This window comes from Danio aesculapii, chromosome 19 (genome assembly GCF_903798145.1).
Source record: "Danio aesculapii chromosome 19, fDanAes4.1, whole genome shotgun sequence".
Classification (NCBI taxonomy): domain Eukaryota; kingdom Metazoa; phylum Chordata; class Actinopteri; order Cypriniformes; family Danionidae; genus Danio; species Danio aesculapii.
This window is the reverse complement of record NC_079453.1, coordinates 24764193-24785324: the sequence shown is the minus strand read 5'-3', so window position 1 is coordinate 24785324 and position 21132 is coordinate 24764193. Positions and strand designations below refer to the sequence as shown.

The window sequence follows — 21132 nt, the reverse complement described above, 5'->3', positions numbered from 1 at the left end:
TGAACAGAGTGCACATACTTACAAATCAACATTTGTTGCTACCTATCATAATTTTTGGCCTGACATTTTTAATTGGACAAAAATTGTTTAGTCCTGTGCCTTACCCAGACTATAACAATTCATATAAATACATTTTGATCATTTACATGAATCATTACTATCGAAATGTGAAGAGGCTTTCAAACAGCACAACAAAAACCGTTTCTAAAGACATTCACCTATTGCACCTTTAAATTATTGGCAAATGGCTAACAATATATCAGAGTCATGAGGATGCATTTATTTTGTCCAATAAAACGGTGTCTAGAATTACAATGTTAATTGTGTCATTCTGTGCTCAAACAATGGACTACACCTGTGCTTCTAGCCGCATTTAAATGTGCACTGTCTCTTTAAAAGTCTGCAGCACTTAAATTATAGGCAGGCGGCAAACAATACCTCTGACAGTCGTGAGGCTGCATTTATTTTTGTCCAATAAAATTGGGCCTAGAATTAGAATATCTCTTTCGCTACTAGCACATTATTTGTTGGTGTGTAAAGTTGTCAAAGTTTATGGCCTAATTTCCTTTCCCAACCAACTGGTTTTAAAGGTCTTGGCTGGAATTATTCATTTAGGAAAAGACTTCATTGTTGTTGTCTAAAAATATGGCCACATTTATTGTTGTATAGTAAAACAATGTGGCCAATTCAGTCATTCCCATTGTAATCCCTGAAATGAGGAGTTTCACAGGAGGGTGAAACATAAATTTCACTCATGTTCAAGTATTAGAAAAATACTGACCATTTCATTAAAATCTCATATGTTAACTCAAAACCTGTCTATCTATCTGCCTATCTATCTGCCTGTCTATCTGCCTGTCTATCTGCCTGTCTATCTGCCTATCTATCTATCTATCTATCTATCTATCTATCTATCTATCTATCTATCTATCTATCTATCTATCTATCTATCTATCTATCTATCTATCTATCTATCTATCTATCTATCTATCTATCTATCTATCTAACCAGAGCTGTGGATAAATTGTTATTGTCTGTGTTAAGGTCTTTGAACACTGAAGTCTGAAATTTTCGTATGCGTTTTTTTTTCATATTCATATCCCAAATATTCATATCCGACTATTCATATTTCATATTCAAGTCTGATGTGTATTAAATAATCCATCACAAAATACTGCAAAACATTTAGGAGTCAGTTTAAGCAGCGATACTTTGTTCTCTCTTCTCCAAAGTAGAAAAAAGAAAGAAGAAAAGGCTACATAATGTCTCTATCCAATACTGCATATAGTGAAAGGAGAGTTCAGCGCATTATCAAAGAGCTGCGCTATGATTATACCGAAATGCAAAGTATATTTTAGAAAATGAGCAGAATTTTGATACATTGCTTGAGATACAGCACACATTCCCAAAGCAAATAAGCAAATCCTGCACAGAAACTGGCAGTACCTGTAGACATTCTAGTAGATGGTGGCTGCGCTGACGTGTCGAAGCAATGAACGAAAGTGGACCATGCTTTCTATTATAATGTCTATAGGCAGTACATCAAATTTATGGATACACACACACACACATACATACATACATACATACATACATACATGCCAAGCAGCAGCAGGGCAGAGGTGCATCAGTCAATGAATCCAGCATATGGAGGCTCTCAACGGTCCACCACATTCTGTCTTTATTTTATGCACCGTGTTTGTCATAAAGTTATCTGTGGCTCAATTGACGGCATCCTGCATTTTGTTTTTCACTTGTACGGTGGCTCTGAACAGTCAAAACACCTCCTAAAGTGCTTTTTTTAGGATGCGAAAAGTGAAAAAAAAAAAATTAACCCGGTTCAAATTTGATGAACAAAAGTTTCAGAGGTAGTGTGTCTATGCGATTGACACAACGTGATGTTGAATTTATTTTTTAACGTGCGAAAATAACGGAAGAAAACTTCGGATTCAGTGTGCAATAACCTTTAAATGTTATGAATTGTTTTTTTTTAGGTCTGTAATAAAAATCTGAATGAATAATATACAATTTAACTGTAAATTGTAATGTTATTTATATATTAATATTATGTTATTATTACAAATGTTACAGAAAATAGTACAGTATCTTAAATTCAGCCAACACAACATAATGGCCCACACAAAATTATTTAAACTGGCCACGTTTTTTATTTAATTTTCCAGCTTTTGCTGATGTTTCTACAGCAATTCATGCACTGAAATTAAGGGATGCAGAATTTAGCTTGAAATTATATGAAATTTATTAGCAGTTTGTAAATGAAAATTGTTTAAAAATGTTGTTTACTTCTCCAAAAAAAAAAAAAATCGTTCCGATATCCGATATTACAATACATAAAAAAAGAATAAAGAAGAGCAAAGAAACAGCATTTCTGTGAGGTAGCTTGAAGAATCAAGTATTAAATAACATAAAATTCTTCACTTTTGGACATTAAAGCAACAGTAAATATAAAAAAATCGAATATAAAACAAATTGCATCTCAACTTAAAATACCTGGAAGGCAATCCTAAATTTACATAACTCACAGATTGCTGTGGCAATGTTGTCGTCATCAACTTTATAACTTTATTATCACCAGACCGCAGATATACTCGCGCTTTCCTCTTCAAGCTGCTTCCATGTTCTACTTTGCTGATATTTAACCAATAGCGTCTCTGCAACAAAGTGATTTCATGCCGCATGAGTTGCTGCTTCTGTGTAAATTCAAGAAAGAGGTCTAACTTCTGTGCCACCGCATAACTATAAATCTGTTTAAAAAATAGTGAGAATATATATACATATATAATCAGAGTCCTGATCGGGAGGTAACGTCCCAATTACGATCGATTCTGAAATTTTAACCGAATTACAATCATGTGATCAAATCTGGACATCCCTAGATGTGATCAATTGTCACTAAAAACTACAACTGCATTTTACCATGAGAAAAAGAACAGGAAATAAACTCCCAGATTCAATCCAACCGATGAAACAGAAAAACAGAAATACAGATAATGTCTATATTCTGCAAGTAAACAATTCATAAACATGATTTGATTATCTTCAAATGTGGTGCTCACCTTGCCGGGAAAAAGTGTTATTTACAGAACTAACTTGTGGCCGGTGGGCAGAGGAATCTGTCTCAGGTGGGCTCTGTGTTTGAGATAAGCTGTTCTGCCCATCTCTATTATTCAAAGCCTGCTACTGCCAGTGGCTCTTCTTCCATAATCACAGAGCATTTTCTCTGCCAGCCACACAGTTGCTCGAGTCGAGACTGGTGTGTCATTCAGAAACACAACAGGAGCTGTGATAGTGACATCACATGACCTTATCTAGTGCGGGCAGAAACTTTACAATTTGCTCAACATGCCAAAGGCCAGTTCATTACTGCAAGCCAACAGACGGACAGATGTTATCACTTCATCACTACAGTATGATGCTAGACGATTACCACTGTAACTATCACAGAAAAAGATTATTTATGGCATGGTGCAGAAAAAAATGGCAAAAGGGTGCAAAATGCTCAGAGGAGACACCATTATCAATGACATACATAGGCATGACAAAAATATGAAAGATTTGACAGAGTACTGTATATAAACTAAGCTACAATTTTCCATTCAGTTTAGCATCAGCATGAAATGCTTTACAGTATAAGTGACAGATTGAGCCTGGATATTAACACAAAAGATGTAAAGGAGGAGGAAAACGAGGAATTTTAGATTAAGGCATGTGAAGGTAATTCAATCAGCAAATATATTGAAGTGACACTTCACCCTTCTTCTTTTGTGTTCAACAGAACAAAACGTCTAACTGATTATGGAACAAGTCAAGGGTGAGTAAACGATAGTGGAATTGTCATATTAGGATAATATGTCCCTTTAAATGCTGCAATATTACATAAGACAATCTGAAATTTAATTTCATGGAGACTCATCTTGCTTTGTAATGTGAGAGAAATGACAGGAGAGTAAATGTTGGATGAACTATCCGTTTAAATCTGTGTTGTGTGTGCTAAATGAGAGCGAAATTAGACTGTAACCTGAATTCATAGTGATTGTCATTTTCTGAAATGCTCTTCTTCTTACCCTGCAGTGCCTTAGTGCACATCATTTTTCATTCTTAAAGAAAATTCATTCATTGCATGTGGAAAACTACAGCAGCTCCATGGAAGTGGATACAAATTCAGTTTTCAGAAAGTTCAGTTTTTCCATCCTGAGATAGAGAATGCATGTATTACATACAGAATGTTTCCATGGCATAATCTCCAGCTACAGCAACCATTTCCTGCCAACTTTTAACTCAGAACAGGGTGGTGGAGCAAATCAAACTACATTTATTAGAATAAAAAGAACACATGAGCTCTAGAACTAATGGTAATTTCGGTAATGTTCCAAAATCTGAACTCTTTGTTTAAAGTTGTGTAAGAAAAGAAAAGAATTTTCATGAGTTTCTGGTGAAAAGCTGGTGTGTGTGTGTGTGTGTGTGTATATGGAAAAGACTGAATTAAATTGAGTGGGTTATACAACATATACATTATGGAACAATATTGCTAATGGCACAAAGAGTTGCTGTCATTTCATTTCCATCTTAAAGAGCAGACATTATACATTTGAGGGCTCCAGATGGCAATCATTGGCCAATGTTCATATTGAATTTTATTATATCACTGATAATTATATTAAAGGAGTAATGTGATTATTGTAGCCTATTACTGGCTAATAAGTCATATTAGTTATTAATTTGTATTTGCCATAAATGTCTTTAGGTTATTGTTATTCATAACAAATGGTACATAAACCATAGTTAGGCTACTTCTTATAGTAATGAGGCTGTTACCCACTCATCATGATCTACAAAATAAGATTGAACGGTTTTTCTTGATGAAAATTTATTTAAACATGGATTTGCAGACGATTGTAAATTAAGAGACAAAATTGCTTTCTAAACATATTATAAGATGTTATAATTATGAAAAGCTTATGTTGCTGCTACCATCTGAACAACTCCGAAATGACTCTAGAAGCAGTGCTCTTTAAAATGTTTGTCTGAAGCCCTGAACTTGTACATCAGGATGTGATATAAGCAGATTTCATTTCTTGATTTTGCATCTTTATGTATATTAGTCAGCATTTTAAATCAAGGCCAAACATCACAGGCTACTAAAGATGGAAGACGAAAGGAGGAAAGGGTTTTTGAGGGCAAAGATGGGAGAGCTTTCAGTTTTAAACTTAATGAATGCAACTGATTAGAAAAATAATAATGTAGTTAGGGGTGTCACAAGTTTAAGGTCCCCCTACAAATGATTCGTTTTTTCAAAAGTTCTTTTTTTTTCAGTCTACTCTACTCTGATTGTTCAGAAGTCTGTTGTGAAATGTCCTGTGCTTACTGTATATGTCCACCACCACGCTATTGTGAGTTCCACACAATTCCTTCATGTTGTCCCAACACAAATTTGATAAGTTAGCGTAATTGTTTTTACAAATTAAAGTGCATTAAACAACCAATTAAGTTGTCCCCCTAAAAACAAGAATTGTGCTCGATTCAGCTCATTTTAAAAAAGTAGTTGAAACAAGCAGAAAAAAGTGCATGTATTTCAGCTCTGGAGATGCCCTCAGTTCTGGCAAATACAAGACAAGTAACAAAGGCATTGGTTTTGCCATATCAATAAAAGCTCACACTTTAAAAAAGACTTTGGTTGTTTGTTTGTTTGTTTGTTTGTTGTTGTTTGTTGTAGTGAGTTTAAACAGCACAATTGTAAAGTTTTTAAATTCTAAATCCACTTAAATTTGTAAAAACAATTAAATTAACTTAATGAAATTGTGTTTCATGAAAAAACTGTCATTTTTTACAGCGCAAAATAGATTTAGGATCAACAACTCAAACCACCATCGCAGGGTTAATTTAAGGTCTAATTTTCACAGTGGCGACTTTTGAATTATAATTTATGGGGTATTATGAAATGCTATAGGCGCACAATTCCTCTTTACACCAGCCTCAACAAAAAGTATGCCCATCAAACCCTACAAATTCAAGATAGTGGACTAAAAATGCAGCTGTACAATTAAACTATACATATTATGACTTAAGAAATTTTAAATCCAAGCCAATTTGAGTCATTTCAGTTATAACTGTGCATGTTGCATGAGTTTTCATTCTCCTTGTTTTTTGAAATTCTGAGAATAACCACTAATCACACATATTTCTCAAACACAATGGCCAATAAATAACTGCGTTAATTAATCACCTCTGAAAATGACAGTTTTAGTGAACGTGTTCTATACATAAACAAAAAATGAGAATGAGAAGTTATTCATTTGAAAGCATTCCTAGTTTTTGTAAAAGTGCACAAGTCGTGCTAGAATAAATGTTTTGTCTCAGCAATTAATGCTTCTTGACATGGCGTCGACAACACAATCCTAACTAAACTGTAATTACTGGTGACTCATTTTGACAGTTCTAAACTGTTTTCCCCAGTAACTACTTGGCATGATCATTGTTCTTAAACCTTGGCAGATGTTTTACATCTCAAACACTATCTGAAATGTAATAAATAAAAAAGTAACTGTACATTGTGAAATAAAACAGAGACAAATTCTACGAAAATTTTGTAGCTGCTACTGCCAAACAAAATATTGTTGAGATGAAAGAAAACAATTCTACCTGATTTGGTCATAATATTTGTGATACTGCAACTGCCCTAAATTTGACAGACATGACAGCAAAATTAAAGGATTAGTCCAACCAAAAAATAAAAATTCAGTTATTAATTACTCATCCTTGTGTCCTTTCAATCCCATGAAATATTCTTTCATCATCAGAACACAAACTAAGATATTTTAGATGAAATCCAAGAGCTCTTTCATCCTCCATAGATACCAACAGTCACAAGACATCCAAAGTTCAAGAATGGAACGGAAAACATTGTCAACTGTGATTCAATTGTGATTGAAGCTCCATGAACAATTTTGTGCACCAAAAAACTGTAAAAACTATTTTGTTTGCATATGTCTCCCATATTAGATCAGTGCGCACAATTAGAAAAGACAATGGCAAAACGTTGCACTGCCTGTAGCAAACGGACAATACTTTAATTACTGTGGGTATTAGACTATTGATAAAATAGGGAAAAATCAGTCAAACAAGTGCAACTGAGCATGTTACAAAGCACCAATGCTAAACAAATGGCAAAAAAAGACATTGTTTTAACCTTTACAACACCAGAAGTACTGAAAATTACAGCTTCAGCATGGGTTTGTCGTCAAGAACGCAAGAAAGTGTTAACCATTTTCCATCCTATGATTTCAGATTCACCTTTAGAAAACAACACAAAAGAGTGGAAATGGTAAAAAGGAAAGAACACAAGGAGAAAGACAAGGGAGAAAACCAGAAGCTGTAATCACAGGATGCAGGTCCTTCTGCAGCCAAACAGACAATCTCAGACACTCAAATAACTTTTTCTTCCCTTCACTCGTGTCATTGTTCACTGCTCTCAACTCCTAACGATTACGATTCTGCATTCGTTAAGTTGCCACAGGCAGTAGAAACAGCGCTGTGGTCTCTGAATCACTGCTAATGACTGCCGGGAAGCAGAGAAACTAGATAAAGTGGGATGGGTCTAATTTTCCGGTGGAAGATGGGTGCAGTATGAGGCGTATGATAAAAGACTAGCCTGCTTTCCTGTCCGTTTAGAAGCTCCAGACAGAATGAGCTGGCCCAGAAAATCTCCTCACACATGCCGATCTGACAACATCCTGCCGACTACGCCAATGTCGGACAGAATTCTGGGCAACGGGTGGGTCATTTGTACTTGGACAGGAAGATGTAAGAGGACACGACCCCACCTTCTGCTAGATATCTGCTTCCAGACATAACCATGGCAACTGGTAGTTATTTGCCGAAGACAGTGGCGGTTTCGGGAGTACAAGGGCCTGCTGGAAATCGGGCACAGCAGTGTTGCTAATCAACACCACTGAAGCAAGAGGTTTCAAGCTTAATCGCTGAGCCTTTAGTCACTGAAGTACTTCATGTACTTCATTTTATAGGGTACATTGTGTGCCATAATAATGTTCATCAATCGAGTTTCAGCAACGTGAAAACATAATTATTATTCACTCAAAAACAATATAAACTCAACAGATTTAGACAAATGTGTCTAAATATGATTTAAGACAAACAATATGAGAGAGAAATAGGTCTTTGTATAAAAAAGTAGAAAAAGCTTTAGATCTTAGACAAAGGCTCATGTGTTTAAAAAGGAAATGTTTTTATTATTTTTGTCTTTTTCTTTTCATTAAACAATCGTATTTGTATTGCTTAAGGTGATAAATATTAACTAAACTTCTTCTCGAGTGTGATGTTTTGCATACTAATGAAGCATTTTTGCAGAAGTAGATGAAGCTGCTAGAAATGCAAATGCTGAGCTCTGCAGCAAAACTTCCTGTGAGCAGAGAATTTGCAGTAGAGAAGTCTAGTGCTTTTTGACGTTGTGCAGAGAATTAGTAGAAAAAGAGGACGTATGTATGGGTGCGGCCAATGGGAGACTGGAGAATGATTGACAAGCGAAGAATTTCACTAAACTCCACCTGTTATTATCAGTTGCCTATATAAGTTGAAGTCAGGAAATGAAAACTGTTGCGCATACCTAAATGTAACTCTTGCATTGATCTGAGGATAACAGAATTCTGTGAATCGAAATATTCATTTGTATACAATAGATCAGTGTTTCCCAACCCTGTTCCTGGAGGCACACCAACAGTACATATTTTGGATGTCTCCATTATCTGACCCATTAACTTCAGGTTTTGGAGTCTCTTCTGATGTTATGATAAGATGATTCAGGTGTGTTTGATTAGGGAGAGGTTGAAAATGTGGACTATTGGTGTGCCTTCAGGAACAGGGTTGGGAAACACTGCAATAGATTGCTAATACGTTAAACATTGAAGAAAAACCTCTCCTGACCTTCTTTATTAACCACACATGGAATTGATTAAATATTCCAACACTCATGAAAAATGAAAACAAAAACAAAAGTGTTGTTTATGTTATTGTTGAGTGTAATTATTTATCTTCAATTAGTTTATAATTCTAATTATTTTAACTAACAGTGGACGTGTAATACCTGAGCACATTCTCCGTTACGCAGACTTCGCTGGTGGACGTTTGGGATGTTTCCTCCACAACAACTGCCAATGGTGGGATGTGATCGGTTGCGGGAGGCTTCTGCTTGCTCGTGTGGGGCCGAACTTCCTCCTCTTCCTCCTCCATCCTCTCCTCTTTCCCTTTCCCATCGCTTTCATTATCACTCTCTTCTCCAAGGATGTCATCCACCTGGCCAAAAGAAGTTCAACGCATATATTAGGATATGTGTATATACCTAGGCAAGGTCTGCCATATTACCAATTAAGTTTATGAACATTTAAGTCAGTCAAAGTCAGCTTTATAGTCAATTCAACCATATATACAGAACATACCGAGAATCGAAATTGTGTTACTCTCAGGCCCTAGGTGCATAACAGAGAAGTCTTTTTACAAAAAATTGAATTTTAAAAAATATTTAAAATACAATTACACATATAATATAACCTAAAAATAGAACTAAAAATCAAAATTGGTAAACAATACAATTACACTTAAGGGCATATGGCAAGGAGTGCCAACCACAATTGTGCAGATATATACAAACAGTCTATAGTGCAAAAAGCTTGTAAATATGACAAATATGATAAAGTGTCTTAATAAAATGTTTATGTCAGTGAATTGCAGAGCTTGTGCAATAGTTCTTTAATAGTACACTCTCAGAAAAAAACATTTAAGGTCCTTAAGGAACAGTTTTGCACCTTTGGAAAAGTTGTACCTTATATGGTACAGAAAAGACCTCTTATGATACTGTTCTGTACCTTTTATGGTACAATTGAAATGAAGGTACACAATTGTTCTCATAAAAAAGGTACATAAGTGTTGGACAACTCCTTTTTTATTACAATATCTATGAAAATAAGGTAACACTTTTGATGGTCCATTTGAGTATTAGTAGACTGTTTGCTTAATATCTGTTGATACTGCTCCTTCAACAGACATTTAATTCCTTCAACAGACATTTAACTGACTATAAGAAACTTTGCAAGTACATGTCAACTTACACTAACCCTAACCTAACAGGTTACTTATAATCTAATTAGAATTAGATGGCATGTAGATGCAATGTAGCTTAAATTCAACAAACGGACCATCAAAATAAAGTGTGACCGAAAATAAATATTACTGGAAAGGCAAAGTGATTTATGAATAATTTCCATATTAAAACATGAATAATTTAAAAGCATATGTTTAAAGAAACTGCTGTTAAAGAAAACAACTGGTAAAACAAAACTATACAATAGATACTGTAAACTAAACATTTAAGGTATTTTTAATAAACTTTTGGTAAGCATTTTCTGATAAATGCATTTTTATTATTGATATCCGCACCTTTTGGCGTTTGCTTTCCACTAAGCATATGAGCTGGCACAAGTCCTGCATAAGTAAAGTGTTCATGCAGACATTTTAGTATAGTAAAAGTAATCAAACACTGTGCATATCTCGTTACAATGTTTTTCATAATTTTATTTTTTTTTATTTCTTTTAATTTCTTTTATTTTTTATTGCATAATTTTATTTATTTTATTTCTATTTTAAAATTCATTCATTTTCTTTTCAGCTTACGGTAGTCCCTTTAATAATCAGGGGTCACCACAGCGTAATGAACCGCCAACTTATCCAGCATATGTTTTACGAAGCGGATTCTTTTCCAGCAGCAACCTGTGACCAGGAAACATCCATACAGGCTCGAACTAGCGATCTTCTTGCTGTAAGGCGATTGTGCTAACCACAGCACCACCGTGATGCCCTGACTATATTGTATTATATGTAAATTAGACTTTTTAAACAGACTAGTAACACCACAATTTTAGAGAAAAAAAAAAAAAAAAAAATATATATATATATATATATATATATATATATATATATATATATATATATATATATATATATATATATATACATATATATATATGAGATCTATAGCAATAAATTGTGGAACACGTCGTCATTATTAAATAATATAAACTGAAAAAAGTTTCTGCAACATCTTGTGAGATTTAAACAAGAAGCAGACAATTTACTTCCAGAATATTGTGCATGATGAGATACACTAAGCCTTGAATACTTCTCTGAAGCATGTTGTATATATACTTCCTCCATACTCTTCCCTTCCATGTGCTCAAAAGTGGCCAAAATGGCAACTTGGACAGGTCTATAGCAAGGGATTCTGAATTCTTCATCTCTCTGAAGGGTCAACATAGCCTCAAACATTTTTCCTTAGTAGTAAATGTTCAGTGAAAATCATATTAGCAACTTGCCTTGAAATGTTTCTGAACTTGGGATTTGAGCTACTGTATGAAGGTTACAATCTGTGTTCATAGCATGATGAACTCTTCCAACAAAATCAATCAGTCTCGATATGACCATTTTAACATGTATAAATGTGAGCACTCAAGTGTTTAGCCTCGGTCTCAAGCTTTCACTGATACATGTTAGTGCTTTCATAAAGGCAAACTGGGGGCTCAGATCACCCCAATTATTCTTAGCGTGAGCCGTTAGACAGGCACTGGCAAAAATGATCAGCAACTTCACATACGACTGATCTCTCTACTAGCCCAATGTAATTGCTCTCTCCTCCTCTTGGGAATAGGAATCACACACACCATTTTCCCCCTTCTGCTTATTATTACAGTGAATGGAGCCACTGAAACGGCCTGCAGAAATATGCCAACCCCATATACACAGGTTATGAATGAGCTCAAGCAAGGGTGCTTAAAAAATAGACACGCTGAACTTTTTTTTCCAGTTTAATCTGACAGATAAGCGTAATGAGGGGGAAACATTTAATTAAAAGTAGACTTGTGTGTGAGGGGTGTTATCTAAAAGGATCTTGGTAGATGGAACAATCCCCAGGCACCCATGGGATGCAATTATGAACGGCAATATACAAAATCTAAGAAGAGAATTAAAGTCATACTTTACAGTAAGTTTTAACACTGAAGGAGCCATTAACTCTGCCTTTACCAGCAGGCAAACAGTCAACAGCAGGATTATTGCTGCACTCACAAATTCTTCATATAAAAAATTATCATAACTGATAACAATCAATTGGTATTTCTTTCTTCTTTTGGTTTTATTTGCTTTTTATCATAGTTATTGTTATCATTATTGTTATAAACTGAAGAAAAGACAGCATGGCTGAGTGCTGCTACTTCCGAAGCACATCATGTAGTAAAAATTGAATATAGTGAAAGTCTTCCAAAAAAACAAACAAACAAACAAATAATTTACGGTCTTAAACCACCAAAAATAAGAACAGTAACCAGGAATTATGGCTGCACGATATATCGTTTTGGCATGGATATCGCAATGTCTGCATTCGCAACAGTCACATCGCAGGATGTGCAATACAGAGTCTGAATTATAGTTGAACAGGAATTTTCTAGTCTAAATATCTCAAGTTAAAATTGAAAACAATATTACTACATAATAATGTATTATATTATTATATTATATTTTGAAAAGCATTTTTGCATTGTTACTTTTCAATTTCTGACTACCCAAAAAACATTTAATAAAGCAATTCAAACAATCTGGTGAAATTGTGTTCATATTGTATTATGTATTGCAGAAAAATAAAATATCGCAACATCAGGTTTTTCCAATTTCATGCAGCCCTACCAGGAACTAAATTCAATTCAATTCAATTCACCTTTATTTGTATAGCGCTTATACAATGTAGATTGTGTCAAAGCAGCTTCACATAAAAGGTAACAGTAAATAGGAACAGTGTAGTTCAGTTTAGCTCAGTTCAGTGTGGTTTAATAATCACTACTGAGAGTCCAAATATTGAAGGGCAAATCCAACGATGCGCAGCTCTACAGATCCCGAACCATGCAAGCCAGTGGCGACAGCGGAGAGGGAAAAAAAACTTCACTAAAGGCGGAAGTGAAGAAAAAAACCTTGAGAGAAACCAGGCTCAGTTGGGCACGACCATTTTAATGTGCTGCCTTAATGGCCCGTTTCCACTGAGTGGTGTGGTACAGTACACTTTTATGGCTGTTTCCACTGTCAAAAGGTACCTAAAAGCGAACCGTACCACTTTTTGGTAACCCTTTCGGAAGAGTACCTACGGTAGCACAACAAAAGGGTACCAAAAGGTGGAGCTAGGCACAGCTCAACGCTATTGCTTTACAGAGAAACATCACGAGCATGTGCACAAGCCAGGAAAATGAAAACAAAGGAAGCATCATTTTTAAATACACAGCCAAGACATTAGACCGTAATAATATATCGATGTAATAACAAACAATGGTTGACAAGAGCTTAAACAAACCTTGACATTGTATTGATGAACAGCCACAAATTTAAGAAAAATAGCCTGTGCCCCATTGTTGTTTACAAGGCCGTCTAAAGTGTGAGCGATTTTACTTTCTCGAGAGAGCTCGTGTGCGTGCCTATATTTGAAATAATGAACTTCTTGAGTTCATGATGATAACGTGCGCGTGATTATTGAAGTGCTTCTGACATCCGATCCTTTCATGAATCTACAAACGCAAGAATGACACAGGAAAAAACAAAGGAGAAGCCTTAAAAAAGAAAGGAGCAAGGTTTCAGCAACCTAAAGCATGAACAAACTGCCATGTTTAACTATTATCATCACCTTTTGGACTATTATGAACTTGGAATGATGCAATTACTTTCTAACAAGAGGTTACTAGTGCTGGTGAAGATTAAAGACACAGATGGTTTGCACTGACTGTAGGCTATATGTTATGTGTTGTTTTTGAACCCAAATAAGGCCTAAATGTATGCTGTGTGTAGTTTTTCTGTAATTGGTAACATATTGGAGATTGTAAGGGTCTGTATGTGTACATATATGTTGCATTTATTTATTAATTTGATATAATTGCAGACGATAGAGTAGGTTATTTCACCCTATAAATGATCTGCAGTTATAATCAAATCATGTTTATAGAAAGCTGAGTAATGAACATTTATACACAAGTATTTATGTGTATAAAGCATCTGTTTTGTGAGAATGATATTTTCTCATATGATATGTGAACGACCCATACAGCTTTACTTTAACAATAAACCATTGGCTCCCTTTTGGCAGTGGAATTGCAGGCCTGATCTAGGTGACCCATACCATACTGTACTGTACCACTCAGTGGAAACGGGCCATACTACTCAGGTATAATTAGATGAGCAAGGAAAATAATAAGGGCAAAAAGATGGAGCAATTTTCAAAAAGCTCTGTCACACAGATCCAAAAGTGCTAGGATTTTGCCAGTTAGCACTGCATTTTGCCGGTTGCACCAGAGCATGTAATACAATGTGTATGTACTTACAGTGAATCGGTGCTAAAGCATATGCACTAGAACATACAACCTTCATTGATGACAAAAAAAACAACAACAAACAAACATACACACATTACACAGATTTTATTTATGCCACGATGCAAATCCAACCCAAACGGACTCTAGAAAACAAACACTGGCTCCAGGGCTGACAGCTGGTCATTATGGTACATATGTAGGTGAGGCAGCCACATATTTGAGGGTGTTTTATTAAAACGTTTCATCACTGTAAAATTCCCCAAAGATACATGTCTTTATAAAGACTAAGGTCAAAGCCCTTAAGAAAACATCATTAAACAAATACAAACTAATAATCTTTCACTGCATCTTCTGCTTTCTTCATTTTGTAGAAATATTATGACTACGATAGCCAAGGCCCACACTAATAGGAGAAAAATCACAAGTTATTGTGAAAACAAAAATTAGTAAGTATGTAATGTGTATTTATATAATACATTTATCGTGTATGGCCATACACCCAAAGCGCTTCACAATCATGAAGGGGGGTCTCTCCACACCACCACCAGTGAGCGGCATCTACTTGGATCATGCGACGGCAGCCACAGAACAACATCGCCAGTGTGCTCACCACAAACCAGCTATTGGTGGAGCGGAGAGACAGTGATAGAGCCAATTCAGTTGACTGGGATGATTGGCAGGCCACGACGGGTAAGGGCAGATCGATGGAAAATTGGCCAGGATATCGGGGTCACACGGTCAGGACGTCGGTTTAACCTCTCATTCGAAAGACGGTGCTCATTGACATTATAGTCCCATTCACTTTACTAGGGCATTAGGACTCACACAGACTGCAGGTTGAGTGCGGCCTGCTAGCCTCACTAACACCACTTCCAACAGCAACCTAGTTTTCCCATGTGGTCTCCCATCTAGGTACTAACCAGGCTTAGCCCCGCTTAGCTCCAGTGAGTAATTAGAACTACTCTTATATAAACACAATGTTTAATGCTGAAGTGGCAGGATGGTTGTGGCTCCAGCCGTTAAGTCACTTGGCTTAAAAACAGACATTTGTTAGGTATCAGGCAGATCAGCAAGTCATTATGCATTCAGGCTAGGGGGCGTATATGGAGACAAACTATTAAATCAAAGCCATTCAGCTTGTATAGGTCACAAAACAAAACTTGGCATCATCATTGATAAGTTAATAAAAGCTGAGACGTTCAATGAAAAGTCCCCAATTCAATGACATCCAGAGATATATTGGGGAAGAGGTGGCAGGTCACCGCTCACCTATGGGGCTTTTTTAATATTTCACAAATTACTTCCAGACCCATTTTGACAAGAGTGCAAAGTTATCTGTGAAGTTTAAAATCTCACTTATATTACATGTCTTCTCTGCCTTAAATCTGGACCGATAAAATGTCACCAAGTGAAAGAACCATAATAAAGTTTGTCATAATAATCTCAATCTCAGGATGGGAAAGCAGACTAAAAAAGATAAGCTCACACTATCTTCACCTTACCATGTCATATTTACACACAGTTCCTAATTATTACATATTTTCTCAATGAGCAGATTATAAGCAGATTTGCACTTTAAAACAAGAACTCTCATGATTCTCTGTGGTAGTTCAAAAAGGGTACATTAAATAAAGTTCTTCATTCTTTGGCACTAACATGGCCTTGTAAGTGACAAAAAAGAACAGCAAAATCTACCATGTGTTTCTAACAAAAATCACTTCGTGATTAAAACATCTACTATATTAGTAGTATGAACTTTCCAGAAATGTCACCATCTTTTGTCACAAGGCAAAGTTGAGGGAACAAGAAGATCTCCAGCACACTACGATTTTCTGGCTCTCATTTTCAGCCCAGTGAGGAGTCAAGCACTGATATATTAAAAAAAGTAATTCAATTACATGTCTCATCACTCTTGCAGTGTAAATCCATTACATGCTGTATGCGACTGTCTGAAGTTTAATGCGGTTGTGTAAGCGGGACACCAGCAGTGCTACAGCTCAATGAGGACACGCGGCTGAAGAAGAGTTGAAGATTGCATCTGTGCTTCAAATCGGCATCAAGTCACATTTTTATGTAGTGCTTTTCACAATACAGGTTGATTAAAAGCAGCTTAACAGCATCAATCAAGAAACCAGTATTTAAAGAGCCCCTACTATGGGCTTTTGACCTTCCATGCAATGTGTAACAGCTCTAAGTGAAGTGAAATATCCAGCTAAGGGTTAAATCTAAAAGTGCGCTGTTTAAAACTATTAATTCATCTATAAAAGAGTCGACTCGGAGCGGTTCAAATGAATTGTCTTGGTAACGAGCCTTTAGCCGTTTCGGCACAACGTCGAAACAGAACTCAAGCCCTGCCCATTTGTTGCGTGCGCAGACCTGGGAAAATTTAAACCTACAGCTGCAAACTATTTTGTAGAAATAAAAAGAGGAAGACAAACACTGTAGCAGATTCTGGTTGAATCATGTCAGGAAGACGCTGTGCTCTCAAGTGTGAGGGAAAGTTAGTTACCCAAATATGAGGCTGGGAAGAGTCAGTGGCTGAAGTTAATTTTTGCAAAAATACTTCAGCATTATAGCCCCAGCCTTGTGCTGTGTTCCCGTCATTTTTCTGACGAGTGCTTCAGCAATCTACATGCTTACAACGAAGCATTGTGTGCGGTACATCTGATCACAGGACAAGTAGTTTGTCAGAAATCTTCTTGTGAACGGCTGGCAGAGATTGCATTTATAGTGGCAAGATGGCATTTCAAATGTAGGTTCTTTGTGCTCCATAAGCATAAGAAATCTAGGGTTCTCTACAAAGGCGAATGGCAGGTCACTCATTGCGATCATGAAGACTTGCGAAGACTTGAGACAGATATGCCTAATAAGCAAGAGCTTATAAGAATAACCAATGTAAGTTGTGGAAAAACTGTATTTTGAAACCTTATTTTTTGAATTGTTAAACCTTACACATTATTTGCAAATGTTTAGAAGCTACTACTTTATTCCACGAAAGGGTTTGTGAACTGGGGGTCTAGACAAATAAACACCATTGTTAGTCCTTATTAAATCTTTGTGAGTGATGTGTCAAATATGATAAAGCAGAAGACCAGTTAGTAGATATGGGTTTGTATTGAGTTAGGGTCTGTATGAGACTCACAAGGGTGTCTGGCAAGGGAGTGTGACTTTAAATGTCCAAAATACTTGCGCATGACTACCCTTACTTCAATATGCACATATCTTGCAGAAAACAAATTAGAGAAGAAATTTCTCTGCCCAGTGCATGAAGGTATAAAGGCTTAAATGAATGTGGTGCAAATCGTCAAGTAGGGGGCCATGCAGATTTGCTTGCCTAAGCATTGCACCCAAATAACAGTCAACCCCCACTAATTTGGAACTTCATAATATGGCAGCTGTCTGGGTGAAAACATGAAGGCCATCTGGGAGAGCCGCTGGGGAGGGAAAAAAGCATTTGGACACATTACATTATTCATAACCTATGAGGTAAAAGATATTGCATGAATTTAGGTGATGCTATGTAAAGTTTCCCAACCCCAAATGTTAAAAGTCACCTCAAGGCTGCAGTCGAGCTGCCTTACAGTGCGGCCCATCACAGCACAGATGAATTATTCATTAAAGCTCCAGTGAAATGCACAGCACAGATTTTGTAATATCTCACAAGGTTCTTCTGACTCTGCACAGCGGTTTCTCACTGTAAAAGATGAACGCCCAGAGCTTAAAAGTTGTCTCAGGAGAGAGAATATGATGGAATGCCTGCTACATTGGGATCTGCCAACTGTAACATCTATCATTTATTTCAACACAACCAATCTAAAGAAAATGTCAAATCCAAAAAGACAAAAAAATTCAAAAAAGAATATGAACAAACCCTTTCAATAATTAAAAAAAAATAATAATTAAAACGATATTTGTAACATTTTGACACAAATTTTAGCACTTCACTTGAAGGGTTGTTCATAAAATAACATTTTCATAACATTTTTATAATCATGACTCAACACATCATGAATATTAAGGAGATTTCATAGATGCTAATGACAACTGTTCAGTTATGTAATTTTAAATGCAAAGATGACATTAAGTCTTTGTCTTGACAACTTGAAATTATCAAGACAACATAACTTGTCATAAATCTGTCATGAACATGATTTTCATGAGGCCATTATAATTGTCTCATGAATCACTTTTTTCAGTGGAAGAAAATGAATTAGTAAAAAAAAAGCATCTGCTGTTTCAAATAAATTTCCGATAGCACCATTAATGTTCAATGACATTTTAATGTCATACCGGTAATACTTTCTTCAGTAACAATTAATTAAATGAATTACTGTTTCCCCCGTTACAACTCCGTTGTCATTACTGACAATATAAAAGGCACGTTACTATAATTAAGAACACTGAAGCTGTTTTCATGCGAGCTGTGTCTCTCTCAGCCATAGGATCTCTCTTTCTCTGGGGTGGGTATGTGTGTTTGGGACTGGGGCGGGACACATAACCAACCAGGGATGATGATTGGCGTGTTTGTGAACATGGTGTAACTGAGAATGTGATGATTGGCTTAGGGCGCACTCACACTATGCTATACAAACTGTGCCCAGGCATGTTTCCTGCTACGTTTGAGAAGTGTGAGTGCTCTGAATTGGGCTCAGGCGCGGTTCAGTTGACCAGCCCTGGCCCTGTTGGAAGAGGTGTGCCAGAGCACGGTTCAGTTGGGCTTTGTCGCGGTACGCTTGCAGTGTGTGTGCAAAGTGCACCTGAGACCGAAACTGAAGACGCAACGTCACTTTTAAGGGACTGTTTCATATGGATTAATTAATCATTCTCAATTTTCAATGAACCCGAACTGTCATAGTTTATTAAAGATACAAACCCCTCGCTGTATGTCAGCTGCACCTTCAGGAAACCTCCTAATACATGCAGGACTTTTATGATAATTTGAGCGTCAAAAGTGGTGGATCTGTTCAGCAAAGTGTCTGACTGCGTGTCTCTGCATCTCAAACGACTAAAAATAATACAAAACGATATAACTGCAGCAACCTCCTCTCTGTTAAACTGAGCAGTCGCATCATCGATGATGTAAGCGTGCTCAAGTCCGTTTGGTAAAAAATGCAATGTGAGTGCAGGCCGAGGGGGAGAGGGGATGGGGGACAATCGTGCTTTGACATGGTACAAGGCAACTGTACCAAACGTGAGTACGCCCTTAGACAGAGTACATTTCCATAGTTTGCCAATCGGAGGCAGAGTAGTGCATGTGTTCACACACAAGCACTTGCAGAGTCAGTCGCACACACCAATGACCAGGCATCAGAACAATGGAAAATCCAACAAGTTCAAAGGTAGCTTCTGCAAACTGGAAATATAAGCACTACTTTTCCCTTGTTGAGATGAAAGCCAAGAATGTTTATGTTAATATTTATAATGATATGTTGAATTTAATGGTTGTCTTTCACATTGTCCCAAAAAAACAGGAAAATAGTGTAGATTAGTGTACAATGTTTTACATTTATTTTATAGTCATTTGATAAATTCTATTTATTCTATTTAAATTCTAAGTACCGCAATAGTTACTTTCCCTGGTAAGTAGTTACTATTATAATTACGTAACTCAGTTACTATTTGGCTGCATTTACACTACATGGCTCAAGAGAGCGCGCGCAACATCCGCCACATAAAAAATAGACGCTAAACTAAAACTTGCATACATCACGTGCATAAATCACGCCATGGAAATGACATTAAGATGCCTACTGGTTTAAAAAAGCCTAGATTAAAAGAAGATGGCCAAATGAGAACATTTCTGTCATAAACTATAGTAAAACAACTTGTCAAAAAGAATTTTTAAAAAATGAAACCCTGCGAACAGATTAAATCCAGGAATGGAGAAAAAAAAAAAACGCTATTTTATTATCAGCTGTCAGTCAGCGCCTGCTCTTTATTTTCTGGTCATTGCACCTTTGCCGTGTGTAGTGTAAATGCAGACAATCGGATAAAAGTCACTTTTAAAATATTTAAGCGGGTCGTCCAAAAAAATCAGATACAGTCACAAAATTGGAATTAAGATCTGGATCTGCAGTGTAAATGCAGACATTGTGCGAGGTAACTAGTGACTATAACTAATTACTCTTTTAAAGGAATGTGCCCAACACTGGTCATGAGACAGGTTATAAGGCATTTGGTTATGTCAAGTTGTCATAAAAAAGGCCCAGTTTACACTGCCAGTTAAATGTGACTCAATTCCGATTTTTTGCTCATGTGACACAGATCGGATCTGTTCTGTTCTATGACGGTGTAAACACGAAAAAAATGCATGGATTCGAATATTCAGAGATCGGTTTCAGGCCTCCTTTATATGTGGAAATAAATCAGATATTTATCGAATATGTGACAATGCGACTATAATGAAAACAGGCAAATCGGATTTGAGGCATTCGGTTTTGTACATCATTAAACTTGCGACAATGTGGTAGTTTTCCACGGTTTGATGACGTAAAAGGGATAGTGTGTTGAGACGCCGACGCGGTAAACAACAACAACAACAGAGGAAACACAGAGGAGGAAAGTGATCAGTCGCCACAATTTGCTCCCACCTGATCTCTGATCTCTCTCGTACCCTCAAATTCCTCTGAATGGTGGAGGACACCATAAACAAACCATAGGTGCAAGCTGCAATGATGGCACCCTTCCCTCCTCCTCCGCCTTAAAA

General features: G+C 36.5%; 1 protein-coding gene across 1 annotated transcript in view; it reads right to left on the bottom strand.

The window, feature by feature from the left end:
* The window catches only part of ctdp1 (CTD (carboxy-terminal domain, RNA polymerase II, polypeptide A) phosphatase, subunit 1), a 210415-nt gene that overhangs the window by 75026 nt on the left and 114257 nt on the right, over positions 1-21132 (bottom strand). Inside the window, exon 12 of the mRNA XM_056479626.1 lies at positions 9119-9327. Coding sequence (XP_056335601.1) covers positions 9119-9327 — 209 coding nt within the window. The remainder of the gene's footprint in view (positions 1-9118; positions 9328-21132) is intronic.